The sequence below is a fragment of the Sapajus apella genome, unplaced genomic scaffold (genome assembly GCF_009761245.1).
Source record: "Sapajus apella isolate SASKATOON/1434 unplaced genomic scaffold, GSC_monkey_1.0 scaffold23, whole genome shotgun sequence".
Classification (NCBI taxonomy): Eukaryota; Metazoa; Chordata; class Mammalia; order Primates; family Cebidae; genus Sapajus; species Sapajus apella.
The window spans coordinates 16712587-16728550 of record NW_022436963.1 but is presented as its reverse complement, the minus strand read 5'-3'; the positions used below and the strand labels follow the sequence as shown (position 1 = coordinate 16728550).

Below are 15964 nucleotides of genomic sequence, written 5' to 3'. Positions count from 1 at the left end.
GGGAGGGGAAGCAACCACACCCTGCTTCCCTTAGAACCACTGCTATTCTGTAAGAACTTCCTTCTGTGCTGGGAATGTTCAGTATTCTGGACTATCCAGTACAGCAGCCAGTAGCCACCTGTGGCTCTTTTGATTGAGAAACTGAGTTTTAACTTAATTTTAATTCATTATAAACTCATTTAAATTTAGGTAGCCATACATGGCTGGTGGCTCCACTTATAGAGTAAAAGCTTCTGAAAGGAAGAGCAAGGACCTGCTCAACAAGATCTTCTCTGTCCTCACCAGCTGACCTCACAAAGCAAAGCATGTCTTAAGAGTTAAGCTCCTTTAAAAAAGAATCCTCATTTTGAGTCCTCCCAAAGAGGATGTTACAGCACAGGAGTGGTGAGCTGCTTCTGTGGGGACATTTTATGACAGGCAAGATGGCAGACAAGTGGAGTGAACCCGTGAAGTCTCAAGGCCCAGTAACATTCAGAATTCTCTTTCAGGCCCAATCTTTGCTTGATTTAGATTGGTAGGGTTGTAGCATTTTACAGCTGGAAATGCAGTAAAGTTAGTTTCTTCAGATGATAGAACCGAGACCCAGAGAGAGCTTGGTTTAAGATACTGCAAGGAATCAGGGATATAGCCTGGTCAAATGTTGTAGGACTTGGATGCCATCATTTTCCTTTTGCCTGAAAACTGATACTTCTTTTGTAGCCTCAGTTACTAGTTTATGCATTCACTTATCTATTCATTAAAGAGAAAATGCTGAACAAAAGCACATATGGTTGTGGTCACTGTCTTCATGGGTCTTAACTGTCTAGTAAACAAGACACACTATTTAATCAAACAAATATCCAAATATTAGTGTGTGAAAGTCTTTAAAGGAGACCATAAGATGGGGAGAGTGGATGTCTGTGGAATTGAGCAAAGGTACCCCTGTAGAAGTAGTAACTGAAGTGAGATCTGATGAATGAGCTGGAGTTAGGTTGCTAGATTTAGCAAATAAAAACACAGAACACCGTCCTGCATTTCATCTGGCAACCCCAATTGGAACTAGCTTTGGACCACATTGGTGGTGGTGGTGGTGAATGATCAGCTGAATCTAGAGTTATTTGTGTGAAAAGCTAACTTTGTTAACGTATTGGTTATTGTGAGAAGGAGGTAGAAAACACAGATGATGATAATCCTTCTAAGATAAATCCTAGTTGCTGTCTTCTGTAACTGGATAGATAGTAGTATCATTTGTGAAAATAAAAAATACTAGAATAGGGATAGATTTGGGGGGTAGGGTCTCCATTATGAAACTTCCTATCCCGCAGCAGCTATCACGCTGAAAATTGCATACACTCCCAACAGAGTAGAGCCCCTTCCTGGCTATGTAAGGAATCTGATTATCATCCCTCACAAGGCATAGACTTATTAGTAGAATTTGTCATTGATCTCCACTTTACAAGTTGAACCAACTTGTCATTCTGTCACTGAACAGAACTGGCATCAAAGCAAGCAAAGAAGGCAAAAATAAGCACATCTTCCCAACTTGGCCCAACTTCCTAATTGTGGCACCGAGCTAATTTATTTGATATGGTGCTTAAAATAAATCAGCTGAACCATCTCTCTTTTCCTTTGCTTTTCTTTTTTTTCTGTTGACATTTTTGCTCTGCAAGACAAGTCACTGCCTCAGCCAGCCCTTGGGACTTCTCTAGGAGAGAGTTTACAAGGGATGGACTATTCAGTGGAGGGTCGGGGTCCAGACATGCCTGTTTTACAAATGCCTCTGGGTAGAAGAGGCTGATTATACACTTTGAGCATTGCAAAGGTTTTCCTTCAGCATAGAAGTGCAGTGCCAGGGTGACATTTCAAATTGGAGTTATGGGTTGCATATTTCTGCATGTTAATTAGGAAGAGGATATCAGCATTCAATAATGTTTTTGTTTTGCTTCCTAGAAGGTCTGCAAAAAGGCAGCTGCCAGTGGTATAATTTTGGGGGACACAGAGCTAAAACAGGGGTGAAGAGAGTTCTTGTTTCTGGTTAAAGAAAACGAGACTGTCTGGAGCCCTGTTCTTTGGCAGGCCCTGGAAGCAGTCTGTTGTGATGAGCTCTGTTGGCAAACTCTGCCATGGAATGTTCTCTGTTGATAATGAAAGTGACCAAATGAAATCTGTGCTGTAATTGGCTGTTCATCTGCTTATGGAGATGGGGAAGCTGGAGAAGTTTTCTTTAATTCCCTGCATAGAGACCCCCAAAGATTCCTGGAGTTAATAAGCGTAGTTGTCCGAGACAGACTAATCTGTGTTTAAATGCCAGTAATCATTTTTGACTTGTGTGAATATCAGTTTCTTCATGTGAAAATGGGAATATTGATGCCTTTTTTCTGTAAGATTGTTTATAAAGATGAGAGTAAGTGAATATATGGGTAGTGGCACTTAATAGGTATACAATAAAGGTAACTTTAAAAAATGTTATTTTTTGAATATGTATTTTGATAATATACTCTTCTACACATTAACCCTGCTGTTTGTCCACGACATCGGGCCTGACTGGAGACTGCTAGAGTTTATTGTATGCTAACATTGTGCCAAGCACAGTGCTTGGTGCTTTGTACACATGACCTAATTTAATCTTGAAAAAAAACTCTGTTAGGTAGCTATAATTTTTACCTTTATATTGTGTAAACTGAGGCTGAAGGCAGAGAGGTCCTTTACGTCACTCAGGGTCATAAAACTCTTATGTTATCATCTTTGATCTTGTATTAGAAGCCAAATGGCACTGGCAAGGACAAACTGCTCATTATAGGACAGTGGTTTATTGTCCGTCTGTGCATGCACATCCTATTTTTGTAGGGTGGAGCAGGTAGGAAAAGGAAGATAAAAGAGAAAGTATTGCAGTTTTATGAAGGAACTGTCATGTGCTGAGCAAACAAGTAGCAAAGCGAAGTGATGCAGGTCTTGGTAATTCAGATATAATTGATGGACTGGAAAGTGTCATGAGTCATGCTGTTAATAACTGCATCCACAATTCAGGCTTTTAGGAGGACCCCAGGATGGAATTCATGTGTGCTATTTGCACTTAGTCATTTACTCATTCGGCAGTGAATTACCAGGGAATGGTATGTGCCTGGCACTGTGTCAGCCCTGAGAACACAGTGGTACACAAAATCAGATGTGGCCCCTGGCCTCTTGGAGCTTATAGTCTAGAGGCGAAGACAGGTACTGATTAATTAAACCATCTGCTATATACCATAAAGGGCATTTGGAGGAGGAGGTAGGTGTTTCCTTGAGAACATGTAAGAACTGATAAGGGCAGCTTTGATCTAGTCTGTGGGGTCAGGGATACTGACGCTGAGGATGAGCAGGCAATAAGGAGGAGCACAGGGAGGAGTGGGTGCAAAAGCTATGAGACAGGGAAGGGGGCACAGTTTCTATGCTGTGATCTGAAAGGCGACCAGTGAGTTCCGAGCAAAAAGAACAAGTGAAGGCAACCAGGACAAGTGCCTGGAAAGTGGGCCAGGGGCAGACCACCCAGGGCCTTGAGGCCAGAACAAAATCAGATATGCTGGATGTCCATGTGATCATGTACTCTATACATATTTGTACTGTACATATACAGAGTAAGGTTTTTGTACGCCTACCCCCCAAAAAAGCAAATAATTTTTGCCCCCTTGGGGTGTGCCCCTGTTGAAAGTACATGCTGTAGATTCCCAGCCATGGGTGGTCACTACCATCCTGTTCTCAAGCTTATTTTCAAAAGCTTGTCTTGTAGGAAGACGGTAGACAAGTACCCCCAATTCTCACCCGCATCTACCCTGGACCAGCCATGTAACTCCATGGCAGGTGTTTCTGCAACTTTGGGCCTCTATGTTTATCGTCTGCAAAAGAGGAGTGATTTTCTCTGTCCAAAATGGCTTTGCTACACAAACAGTGATCCATGGATCTCAGGCCCACCCTGACCATTACTTAATGTAATTTAATTGTTTGCACATTGAAGCTTGACAAAACTGAGGTATAACATGTAGAATGATTGCAAAGATCATGTTTCAGTCCAATTTTTACTTTGTATTTCCCATGCCTGGCATTAAAAAGGTTTTCTGTAAGGAAATGAATGAATGAATAGTAAATTTGTATAAGTTGAAAGCCATACAGATTTGATTCATCCTAGCTTAAATTCCAGGGTCACAATCCTCCTTAAATATTTTATAAAGCTCTAAAAATTGATTTGCAGTGCCTATTAATTTTTAAATGTGTGTCAGAAAAATATTTTCTTTGGCTTTGTCCTGGCCAGGGATTGTGCTTATTAATTAAGGCCAGCCGTGCCTTCCTCTCAAGTCCTCCTTTGCCCTCCGCTTTCCCCCCGGCCACCCTCCTTGTTGAGTCTTGTTGTAGAACTAGTTCTGAAAATAGCAGCAGAGAGAACAAGTTTCCACTTGGGAGGGAGCCCAGCCACTGCAGGAAACGTGTTGGATAACGCACAGCCTGTGGGACAATCATGCTCACGGCTCCTAGACACTGTGCAGTCTGCCAAGTGATAGCCCCAGTTAAGTTTTTAATCATTTGTACTTTTTCAGATGATTTTTAGTTTAATACCGTAAAGTCATCCACATATTCTTCACACAGAGTCTCTGTTGCATGGTTCATACTGTCTGTAAGGTTTGTGTTTCTACATGGCTAGACTTTGTAAGGTTTGTGTTTCTGCTATGGGTAGACTTTGCTTGATTTTGACAAAAGTGCAAACTATTGCAAAGGATGAATGCTTTCTAGAAGGTTGGAGTCATGAACTCAAATGCCTGAGGGGCCAGACAAGTCAAGTAAGAGGGTGAATAGGCTGTATAGAGGCAAAGAAGATCAGTGGTGAATGTGGCAAACTGGAGCATGCGTGACCCATCCTGCCCATTGCTGCATGGTAAGGACAGTTCACAGCAGAATAAGACAGCCGGGGTTGAAAGAAGACACCCAGAGTTTTTTGTCCAAAAGCCCAGGGCCAAAAGCAGGTTCTCCAAAAAACAATTCACTCAAAGGCTAATCTGTGAATTATTGAGGACTTTTTGAAGTTTGAGGTTTTCTTATCTACTCATGCCTCTGCTCATGCCCCTGTATCTGCCCATGCTCTTGCATTGCCGCAGCCTTAGGGCACTGTTCTAGGTGGAGCACAAGGTCTTAGTCTGCCAAGGGTCAGGCAAACCAAAAGGAGAAGCGAAAATTTCTCTGCAGAAATCCTTGGTTAGTATGTTCACGTGAGTTGGTTTTAGACGCATACTTGCTTTTCAACATCCTCTATAAGAGATGGAGTCCCTGCAAGCAGACTTTACACTTTGTCAAGCAGCAGTGAGAATCCAGACTTCAACTGGAAGCTTTCTAATTTTAAAGGTTGGTCACTAATCCAAATTATTTTAAAACAATGGTGTATGAAAGTTTAAACGCTCTATAGTTAGAAAACTACTAGACAGAAACTTTTCTATAAATGTTGTAGGTTTCAGTACGGAAAACAAGAAATAGTGGAGAGATTTGGATAATAATAACACTGTTTTATATTTAACACCTATGGTTTACAGAGTACCTTTGAAAACTCCGCATTAGCTAATTGTCACAGTTGGTGCTACCATTCCCATTTCACAGAGATAGTATGAGAGAGACTGAATGTAGAAGACTTGGCTATTTGGTTATTGATAGGTTTGCTTGCTTATTGCTGTTACCATGTGTGGCACTTTGTATACATGATCTCTTTGATCCTCAAAACAATATGGTATGGGCGTCATTTTAAAGATTGGAAACATGCGATAGTTAGGTAGCATTTATCTATCTTCACCATAGTGGCAGACTTTAGCGTTAGTTAAAGGCAGACCATCTAGACCTAGAATAGGACAAAATGAGATGGTTTGTCTTTAACCAAGTTCTAGGTGTAAACTAGTTATTGTCCTATTCTAGGTGTAAACTAGCTGTTCTAGCTGTAAACTAGGTTCTCTTAGAATCCCAAGTTAAAGGAGGACAAAGATTTGCCCAGAGTCACACAGCTAGTTAGTTCGTAGTGAGATTTCAACTCTGAGCTATCTTTTCCAAGACTTTTACCCCATGATATGGTGTGCCAAGGCTCTGCAGTATCGCTCATGGCCACTCATTAGATTAAAGCAAGTGAAATTGCTTATGTGTGACAGTACATCTTCTACAACAGCAATTTCATATGGTTCAACCTAATATTATCTATTTTTTCTGTCTCCAGTCAATGTTAAACTAATTTCCCAAAATAGGAAACCATTGTGAACAAGTGGATTGTTTTCGGTCGTATGTAGTTGCACCGACAAATCTGCTAATTATTTATTAACTTAAGAAAGACTTTCAACTGGAAAAGTGAGAGCAGGTACCTAATAGAAAATCCACACATATTTGTCAAATTTAAGTGGAACTTTCATTTTCCAAGCACTTATTATTTCTGCCATAAATGCAGATGTTGAAGTTTTAATTGATTTTAAATGATTAATAATTTTATGAATGCTACACTTCAGTTTAATGGCATGGAAACTGAGTGATATGGTTAGGAAATTATACATATAAAAATTATGGGGGAAGGGTTCCACCTTTTTCAGTGGAAGGTTCTTATTTATAGACATTAGCCTTAGTTTAACATCTAACTGAAAAATGTACATGATGCCTTGATATAATAGTGATTGTAAGGAATGAAAAATGCAGTGGAGCTTTGTCTCTCTCTCTCTCTTTTTTTTTTTTTTTTATCACTGTGCAGACTATTTTTAAAACAGTTAACCATCGTACCTTCTTAAACTTCACTAAATAGTCTTTAGTTAATGAGAAAGTTAATAGTTTGGCCTAGTTACGCCTTCAATGAAGGCATGAGAAACCCTTTGATACAACCTCTGTAGAAATGCAAGATTAAGTGCATTTCTTGGTTGACACGTGCTAATTTCTTCTTTGCTCAAGTGTTAGCCACTAAAAGACACATGTGGGATGCTTTTCTTCAAGCTGATTCTACCCAATTCTAGTGCCTTTAAGTTGGAAACCTAAAATAAGATTTTTGAAGAAATAGACTACTTCCTATGAAAAAACTTGAATGATTAAGTTAAGTATAAGCCGAGTATAAGCCACCAGAATGTGCGTGTCAGGTTTCTACCTGGCACCCTTCAGATATGAACATGGTGCTCTTTCATGTACTGCATTTTAAGAAAAATTGTATGTTGAATTTTCCTGCTGATACAGACTATTACACTCATCTCAAAGAAAAGTGGGTGTGTATCTCTATAAATTATGATGATTCAAAAAACGTTTTTAAAAAACATTATTAAACCCTTTTTGTTAAAAAGGAAACCTTATTTATAAGAATAAAGCCTGAGAGAATCTTTCTTTCTTTCTTTCTTTCTTTCTTTCTTTCTTTCTTTTTTTTTTTTTTGAGACAGGATCTAGCTCTGTCACCCAGGCTGGAGGGCAGTGGCACAATCTCTGCTCACTGCAGCTTCAACTTCCCGGGCTCAAGAAATCCTTGCCTCTTCAGCACCCCTCCTCCCCTACTCCCCCAAGTAGCTGGAACTACAGGAGAGCGCCACCAAGCCCAGCTAATTTTTGTACATTTTTTAGAGACGGGATTTCACCATGTTGGCCAGGCTAGTCTTGAACTGAGCTCAAGTGGTCAGCCCACCTCAGCCTCCCAATGTGCTGGGGTTACAGGAATGAGCCAATATACCCAACGTAGAAGCAAATTCTTTATTATCTGTATGTTTCATGAAGGCTAGGCTATTAAGCTGTCTCCTTTTGCCTTTATTTTTTTTTTTGTGGTTGGTGCTTATGTAATAAAATGTGTATGTTATGTAACTATGTACTGAGGTAAGACGGTGGGGTTGGATCCTTGGGAAGAAACAGTTTGTACAGGATTTATTATTATTTACAAATTCTGCTTTACTCAGCATAGAATTACAAACTTTAATTAGGATTGATTCAAGATCTCAAAATCATTTCCTATTTTCCTGGCCTTACTCTAAAAGATGTGAAGCGGTAAACGGATTGATGACATTCTAAGGTTGATGTCTTTTATCATGTAGCCTCTGAATATTATTGATTATCAACTATGTTTTTCAAACTTTGATCTTATGAACTACCCTTTATGATTTCATTCATGTGGGAACAAATTACTTAATATTATCTTTAAAATAACCTTTAAAAATAGCTTTTTAACTTCCCAAAAGGAAACTCTTTTTACTACCATCAATATTATGTATTCAGCTGATTAATTTCTATATAAAACTGTCGTTTTAAACTTCAAGTGAAAAATGAGTCAGTTTTTTAAAGTACTGCTGTTTTCTTACACTCTAAAGGCAAACTTTATATTTCTGTCATCCCTTACCAGTGAGATTTCTCTATTGCAAATTAAAAATACATGTATCCACTGAAATAAATTAAAATGTAAAAATCTATTTATGTACAAGTGAGAATCACATAGCACACTACAGTGGGATATATATCAAACTGGGAAAGGGTGGCTGAAAGTAAAGATGGACCACTATTGGAAGAGCGACCCATAGTGGGTGCCACCATTGACACAGGGTTTTCTGTTAAGACTTGGCAGGGGTTTGTTCCTACTCTGCTTGACCCAGAGAGTCAAGCCTGCCATTCAGCTAAAGAGGTGCCACGTGGGGTTTACTGTCCTCCTTTTTAAATATTGCCCTGGTTCCCTCTTGACGAGTCCCCTTATTAAGGGAAGGTGACCTCAACTTTTTAGGCCTGTAAGGATGCCGGCAGTAATGAATTTTTTATCTTCTGCGAGGCTTGCTCTAAATTGGATTCAGCATTATGCTGGTGCATATATATAAAAAGATGACCAATTGATATTCAAATGTAATGAGAAGGAATGTTTACTGCTCAGCATAGCCTCCTTTGTTTTTAGCCCTAGTAGGTTCTTTGCACTAAAACAATACAGCTTTCCTCTTCCCTTCTGAAATCACTGTGTCTAGCTAGATAGGAAAGACATCTTTTCTAACCTACTCCAGAAATAAAATACAGTTTGTTCTGGTTTTCTAGTGTAATTTTTAAAATGTGCCTAGAGATTTGGATGTGAAGTCTTGAAAAAAACAAAGTATTCCTTTTGAAACATGCAAATGTGTCTCTCCATCACCTAGGAAACTATTATGGGACACCCAAGCCTCCTAGCCAGCCAGTCAGTGGGAAAGTGATCACGACGGATGCCTTGCAAAGCCTTCAGTCTGGCTCTAAGCAGTCGACCCCGAAGAGAACCAAGTCCTACAATGATATGCAAAATGCTGGCATAGTCCATGCGGAGAATGAGGAAGAGGATGATGTTCCTGAAATGAACAGTAGCTTTACAGGTAAAGGTCAGACCATGTTGCCCTCAGTGGATCTGGGAAAGGGATGACGGGGAGGCTTTTGCATAGAGTTTTGAGAAGGATACTGTTCTCGAGGGATTTGGTAGTGTTGCCAGAATTCAAACTTGGACCACACAGTGCTTGGAAAAGAGATGGTCTTTTCTATGGTCTTCTTTTCATGTCCCTTTACAGGAATATTTTAACTTCACCAGAATACCTTAAGGGAGCCAGGGGTGAATGTGTGAAGAAGGAAAATGAGAAAATAATCAACATGGTGTCTTTCTCTTCAAAATTATATATATATATATATATATATAAATATTTGTATTTTGTTCATTATTTTTGCGGAGGAATTTGCAGCATCTCTCTATTATGGCTGATTGCTGTGAAGCAAAATATGAGAACGTGTTTTATCTGTTTAATGTCAGTTGATGCTGGCCAGCAGCATCCTTTTATATCTTTGTAGGATATTACGTATTCAGTTAACTTATGCAAAATTGCTATATGCCCTAAAAGGGGAATAGATGGAAAAATAAAATTCTAACATTATGTCTTATATATGCATTCTATGTTGTATAGCCTATATTCTATATTCTATAGCCTATGTATTACTGACTATATTATATATGTTTTATCTATATTCAGGGCTGCCTAACGCCAAGCGTAGGTATGCTGTATTTTATGAAGGGATTTTCAAGGACAAGACCTTTGGGTAAGGCCATTCAGGTTTAGTATTGCACAACTCCAGGGGACACCATTCAGAGAGGATATAATGTTGTGTGTTCCCTGTGGGGCAGAGGTTGCAGTGAGCCAAGATTGCACTGCTGCACTCTAGTCTGGGTGACAGAACAAGACTCTGTCTCTAAAAATAATAATGATAATAATAATAATAATAATAATGTTTGTTCCTTGGATTAGTGCAGTGACCCAGAAGAGCTGAGGAATATTTTTTACTATATGAGGATTTGACCTTACATAGTAAATCAAAATGTAACAGCTGAGTAAGATAGGAGTAACTTCAGTCCATAGTGCTGTGGATTAGAAGAACACCTTGTCTCTTCTTATTTTCTTTAATATTTTAGAGTTACAGCTATTAATAAATTATCCATTTTCAACATATGAGATTATCCTGTCCCATAGTGGCCCTTTCTTACATTACTATACTTTGGTCATTACTTTATTAGCATCAGCCCCAGTGAAGGGGGAGATTAGTAGACTCTGTTTTTCCCTGTGCTGCCAACTCTAACAGGATATTTAGGAAAAGTTTGTTATTTTTGAATACTGTCTGCAACCTATATGGACCTCACTGAGGTTTTTGTTATTTATTAACTAAACTCAGAAGCCTAAAATTTATCAAAAGGAAATAAATTTTTTTTTGATGACTTCATTGTCATAGCAGTAGGATAGCCCAACATTTGTATAAGAAGTGTTAGGTAAAGACCGGGGAGATTTGTTTGTTATCCTGGCTTGGCTCTTGGGAGTTGTCTTTTTTTTTTTTTTTTTTTGAGATAGAGTCTCACTTTGTCACTGAGGCTGGAGTGCAGTGGCACGATCCTGGCCCACTGCAACCTCCACCTCCTGGGTTCAAGCATTCTCCTGCCTTAACCTCCTGAGTAGCTGGGATTACAGGTGGGCACCATCACACTCAGCTAACTTTTTTGTATTTTTAGTAGAGGTGGAGTTTCACCATGTTGGTCAGGCTGGTCCTTTGTGATCTGCCCACCTTGGTCTCCCAAAGTGCTGGGATTATAGGTGTGGGCCACCGTGCTGGGCCGGTAGTTGTCTTTTTATGAAAATTATGACTAACTCATTCACGTGTAAAATGACTAGCTAGGATTAGATTATTTCTGAGTTTCTCCTTCTAACTGTGTGAATTTGACTCCATGAAAATTTCCGTTTTCTCAATTAGAATGGGTTAGACCAGCGCCTGCCCTATAGTTGTAATATCTGGAAGAAATTTGCCACCTTTTACCTATGCTTTAATTGAAATCAGCTGATTTCATTCATTTAGGAATCTTTCACCTGTTTATAGTGGCCCTTACCAAAATGAAAACAGATCATGAACACATGTTAACATTTCTCATACTTTAATGTCTTGATATTTTAATAAATAAGAATAGCAAATCATGGTATAACCTAAACCATAGTTGTGGTCGCAGAAATGGAAAACCTTGGGGGTAGTGTGCAGCAAAACTGTTCTGCCAAGCAGATTGTGTAGTCCCTAAGAAGCTTGTGTGCCTCTATTTGTCCTCCATTTATTGAATAGATTTTTTGGTAGAAAGGAGGAACAAAGTAGAGGTAATTGACTGTAAGTCTAGATGCCTTTCCTATTTCTAACTACTATCAGTCTCCCTCTCTACAAGCCACGCCTCAGAAAATCTGACCCCATAAAACCCCTACTTCAAATCCTGGCATCTTAGAACAATTTGTGGGCCCTAGTTATCCTTGCCAAAATTGATCTGATGATTAGTTTCTGCACAAAACAGAAAGCCAAGTGGCACCTGATTGTGTTATTCAGGTTCTTGTCTGATACAAAGAAGATGCATGGAGGAAAAAGTGGCCTTGAGAGATGCACATGATGGGACCTCTTCACAATGTGCAGAGCATGTTGACTGTCCCCTCACTTATAACACTATACCTGTGACAACTGACAATCTGTCATACACTAACTCATGCTAAATCTTTCAAGTAATTAACACTACCCAGTCCATAAGTATGTGAAACTAGTGGTGTCAAAGCATTTTGTATTCTGAACCACGTTAAATAGGCATCCACCAGCCACTTTAAACTTAGAGTGACAGTGGCATAATGAGGTGTTGGCTCCTGCTTGGGCCAGCTATGATAAAGTCATGAGCATTATATCAAAATGTGGAAATGCTATGAAGCCATTAAAAATTACATTTACCAGGATATTTTTAATAATTTGCTGCTGTTTTTATCTTAGCTGCCTTTTGCTTGAGTCTTGTGGATAAGGTATGCCTCAATAGCACACCTAAATAATGCTGGGAGTGTTTGCAGGCCAAAGATCAGGGAGCCTATTGGCCAGAAGCATCCTGGGAAGGCAGCCCACCCTTCCTTTCTGCAGTGATTGATTAAGGCGGAAGCTGAGCGGTGAGCATCCATCCCAGATGCTCACCATGGAACTGACTGTTGAACACAAAGCACAAATTGTGCCCAATTTATGGACCTAAAAGAGGCCTTGAGAAAGAACACTTCTTATGTGTGCTTAATGAAGGTAGAGTTACACTGTTGTCCAAAGCAGTTATATATACAAAGACTTTTGCAAAAATATTGTGTTCATTATAGACAACTTAGAAAGTGTGTAATAAGGGCCAGGTATGGTGGCTCACGCCTGTAATCCCAGCACTTTGGGAGGCTGAGGCGAGCAGATCACCTGAGGTTTGAAATTTGAGACCAGCCTGGCCAACATGATGAAACCCCGTCTCTAGTAAAAATACAAAAATTAGCGGAGTGTGGTAGCGGGTACCTGTTATCCTAGCTACTCAGGTGGCTGAGGCAGGAGAATTACCTGATTCCAGGAGGTGGAGGTTGCAGTGAGCTGAGAGCATGCCATTGTACTCCAGCCTGGGCGACAGAGGGAAACTCTGTCTCAAAAAAAATAAAATGAAATAAAATATGTAACAAATCACTACAACTAAAAAGTAACATGTTCATCATGAACACCTCTGAGAGACATCAAACCATTACCTAATCATGTTTCTAGGCTTTTTTCTTTCAATAATCCCTGATATTCTTAAACATTAGGTTGCTGACACATCTTTTTTTGTTGATAGACAGTGATAAAGCATTGCTTTGGATTGTTGAGATAATCATTTCTGTAAGAGCTAATGTTTCTCAAGTATAGACTATATGGCAGGCACTTTGCTAAGCTCTTTATGTGTATAACAGAGAGGTCAAATACCTTGTCCAGTATCACAAAACCAGTGAGACAGGGCCAAAGCTGCCACTGCAACCCACAATGCCTGACTCCACAGCCTGAGTGCACACCTACTGTGCTATTTGTGTTTTAAATCAAGTTCAGCAGCTTTATGAAGCCTCAAAGATTATTACTGGTTGTGCACAGTGGTAGATACACATAAACCTAAAAGCATGTATAATATAAAACGAGCTTCAGAAATTTTCTTTGACTTGGTTTATGTTCTTGAAGTCACCTTCAAAAGTCTGAGAGAGAGAGAGAGAGAGAGAAAGAGAGTGTGTGTGTGTGTGTGTGTAACTGCTTGGAAGCTTCTGATTTACTACGAAAACATCATTTTCATAGTAATAATAATTTTAATATAAAAATATCATTTGTATTCATTTATGTTTTACAAACCATTTTTACATGTATCTCACAAACCTCCTGAAAATCTTGAGAGAGAAGCTATCCAGGTATTACCTTCCCAGTGTTGCAGATGAGAACCCTGAAGGACTGACTGTAACTGTTATGCCATTGAACAGTGGGAGAACCAGGTTCCCTGTCTCCCCATTCGATCTTGTTCCAGTATTCCATTCTACCTGTTCTCTTTGCATTCACTGGCAACCTTTAGTAAGAAAGTGGTGGCAGTGCTCCTAAATCTCTGGTAAATTAAATGAAAGGTTTTGTTTGAGACAGTGTCTCATTCTGTTACCCAGGCTGGAGTGCAATGGTGCGATCACAGCTCACTGCAGCTTCAACCTCCCAGGTTAAAGTGATTCTCCCACTTCAGCCTCCACAGTAACTGGGACTATGGACATGTGCCACCTCACCCAGCTAGTTTATAATTTTTTTTTTTTAGAGATGTGGTCTCGCTATGTTGCCTAGTCTGGTCTCAAACTCCTGGGCTCAGTCCTTCCTCCTCAGCCTCCTGAATAGCTAGGATTACAGGCACAGGCACATGCCACCATGGCCCAACAGAAGGATTTTCTTTTTTTTTAAATCACAGCATAAGTCAAAGCCATGACTAAGGCTGTGAATTCCTGAGTCTGCCATATGTCTGTGCCAGCAGCTCATTTTTGGACTTTCCATTTTCTTTCAGAGAATGAGATTAAGATTCTGTTGAGCTGAGAAGAAGATATGGAAAGCATATGAAATAAAAACAAAAGCTCGGATAACTTAAAATAAGATCTAGTTGCTGGAGGGATTTTTTTTTTCTCCAGGAAATTAAAATTACTGAGAGATTTTCCCAGAGAACTTATATTCCCTTCATGCAGTGTTTAGGAATACTGGCAGGACTTTTTTTTTTTTTTTTTGTAAACGTGTACATTCATCGTTAAATTAAGTGCGTCTCATTTCACATGTAGTGGCTCACCCATTGGCACTACCCTTTTCCTGTTATATCCAGTTTCTATTAAAATAGGTTAATAAAAATTCTTTATTAACATTATTATTATCATCCTGACAGTTTGCTGCCTCCTAAATGAAAAGGCAGTCACTGAGTTTGGACAGTTGTATCTCCAATAAGAGGTTTCAGTCCCAAGCACCCATTGAGCACATCTCAGGTGCCAGGCACTTGGCACGTGTTAATTCTGTTCTCATGCTGTGTACGTTATGCCCATTTTACAGATCGAGAAATATGTGCTCAGAAAGGCAAAGCCAAATAGATAGAAGCAAACAAGGCTATAATCTGTGGTCTGATATTATAACCTATGCTTTTTCCACCTTTTGGTAACATATTTGCAGGTTGGGGGCGAGGTCTGGCCTGAAGACACAAGTAATCATAATTTTGATGAGGATAGAGGTGCTTTTGCTGCTGTTGGCTGCTTAGTGTGGCTTGCTATGTGCTAGATGCTGTTCTGAATGCCTTATGCATTTAATTCTCCCCACAACCCTGTGAGGTGGGGATTGTTATTGTCCCAGTTTTCTAGATGAGCAAGTGAAGGCACACATGGTTAAGTACTTTGCCCACGTTAGTAAATGGTAAAGCCAGGATTCAAACTTGGGCAGTTTGGCTCCAGGGTCAGTGCTCATAATCATGACCTTTCATTTTTCAGTGGTGTTACAGTGCATTATTTTTTAAAGGAATTATGTTTGGAAACTTGGGAGAGTTTACATAAAAGCACAGATTTCCAGCTTGTCTTGAAAAATCAGAAGTTTGGCAACTGCAAGTCGCCTCTCCTCCAGGACACAAACGTCTGGCACTGAGTGCCCACCTCCCTTCAGCCTAGACCCACTCACTACACATTTCATTAGCATACTGACCTGGCACTGGTGCACAGAGGAGTATATAGCCAGAGACTGTACCACTCGCAGCTCATTAAGTGCAGGGCAACACCTGTCCTAGGAGCCAGAGGTTCTGGTGGTTCTGGAACGTGGCAGGTATGAACCAAGAAGGGAGTAGAGTAATTTCCAACTGAAAGTAGAACTTTTTTTAACAATTGATTCTCTACATCATTTTTTCTTTTAGTTCATAAGAGAACTCTTTGTGTCTTTGTCTTTAGGGTGTAGTTCATACAGCACCTGAATCTTTCTCACCTGGGTACTTGTAAAGTGTGCATTTTGGGACCATATCCCAAACCTGTTTTCTGGAGGACAGCCAGAATTATGCATTTTATCAATCTCTCCAGGTGATTCTTTTATGCACCTAAGTGTGAAAAGTCTACCTTCCAAAGATATGCCAGAAATGAATATTTGTTGGCTCCTAGAGAATTAAAAGTGACTCTTAATTCTTGACCGGTTTTGAATTTAT

At 39.7% G+C, this 15964-nt stretch overlaps 1 protein-coding gene across 28 annotated transcripts in view; it reads left to right on the top strand.

The window, feature by feature from the left end:
* The window catches only part of MAGI1 (membrane associated guanylate kinase, WW and PDZ domain containing 1), a 677285-nt gene that overhangs the window by 541649 nt on the left and 119672 nt on the right, over positions 1 to 15964 (top strand). For 18 of the 28 annotated variants that reach the window (XM_032289620.1, XM_032289622.1, XM_032289621.1 and 15 more), the window contains one exon: positions 9096 to 9302. In XM_032289620.1, coding sequence (XP_032145511.1) covers positions 9096 to 9302 — 207 coding nt within the window. Of the gene's footprint in view, positions 1 to 9095; positions 9303 to 11817; positions 11903 to 15964 lie in introns of those variants that run through there. The other 10 variants (XM_032289610.1, XM_032289614.1, XM_032289609.1 and 7 more) reach the window with 2 other exon arrangements.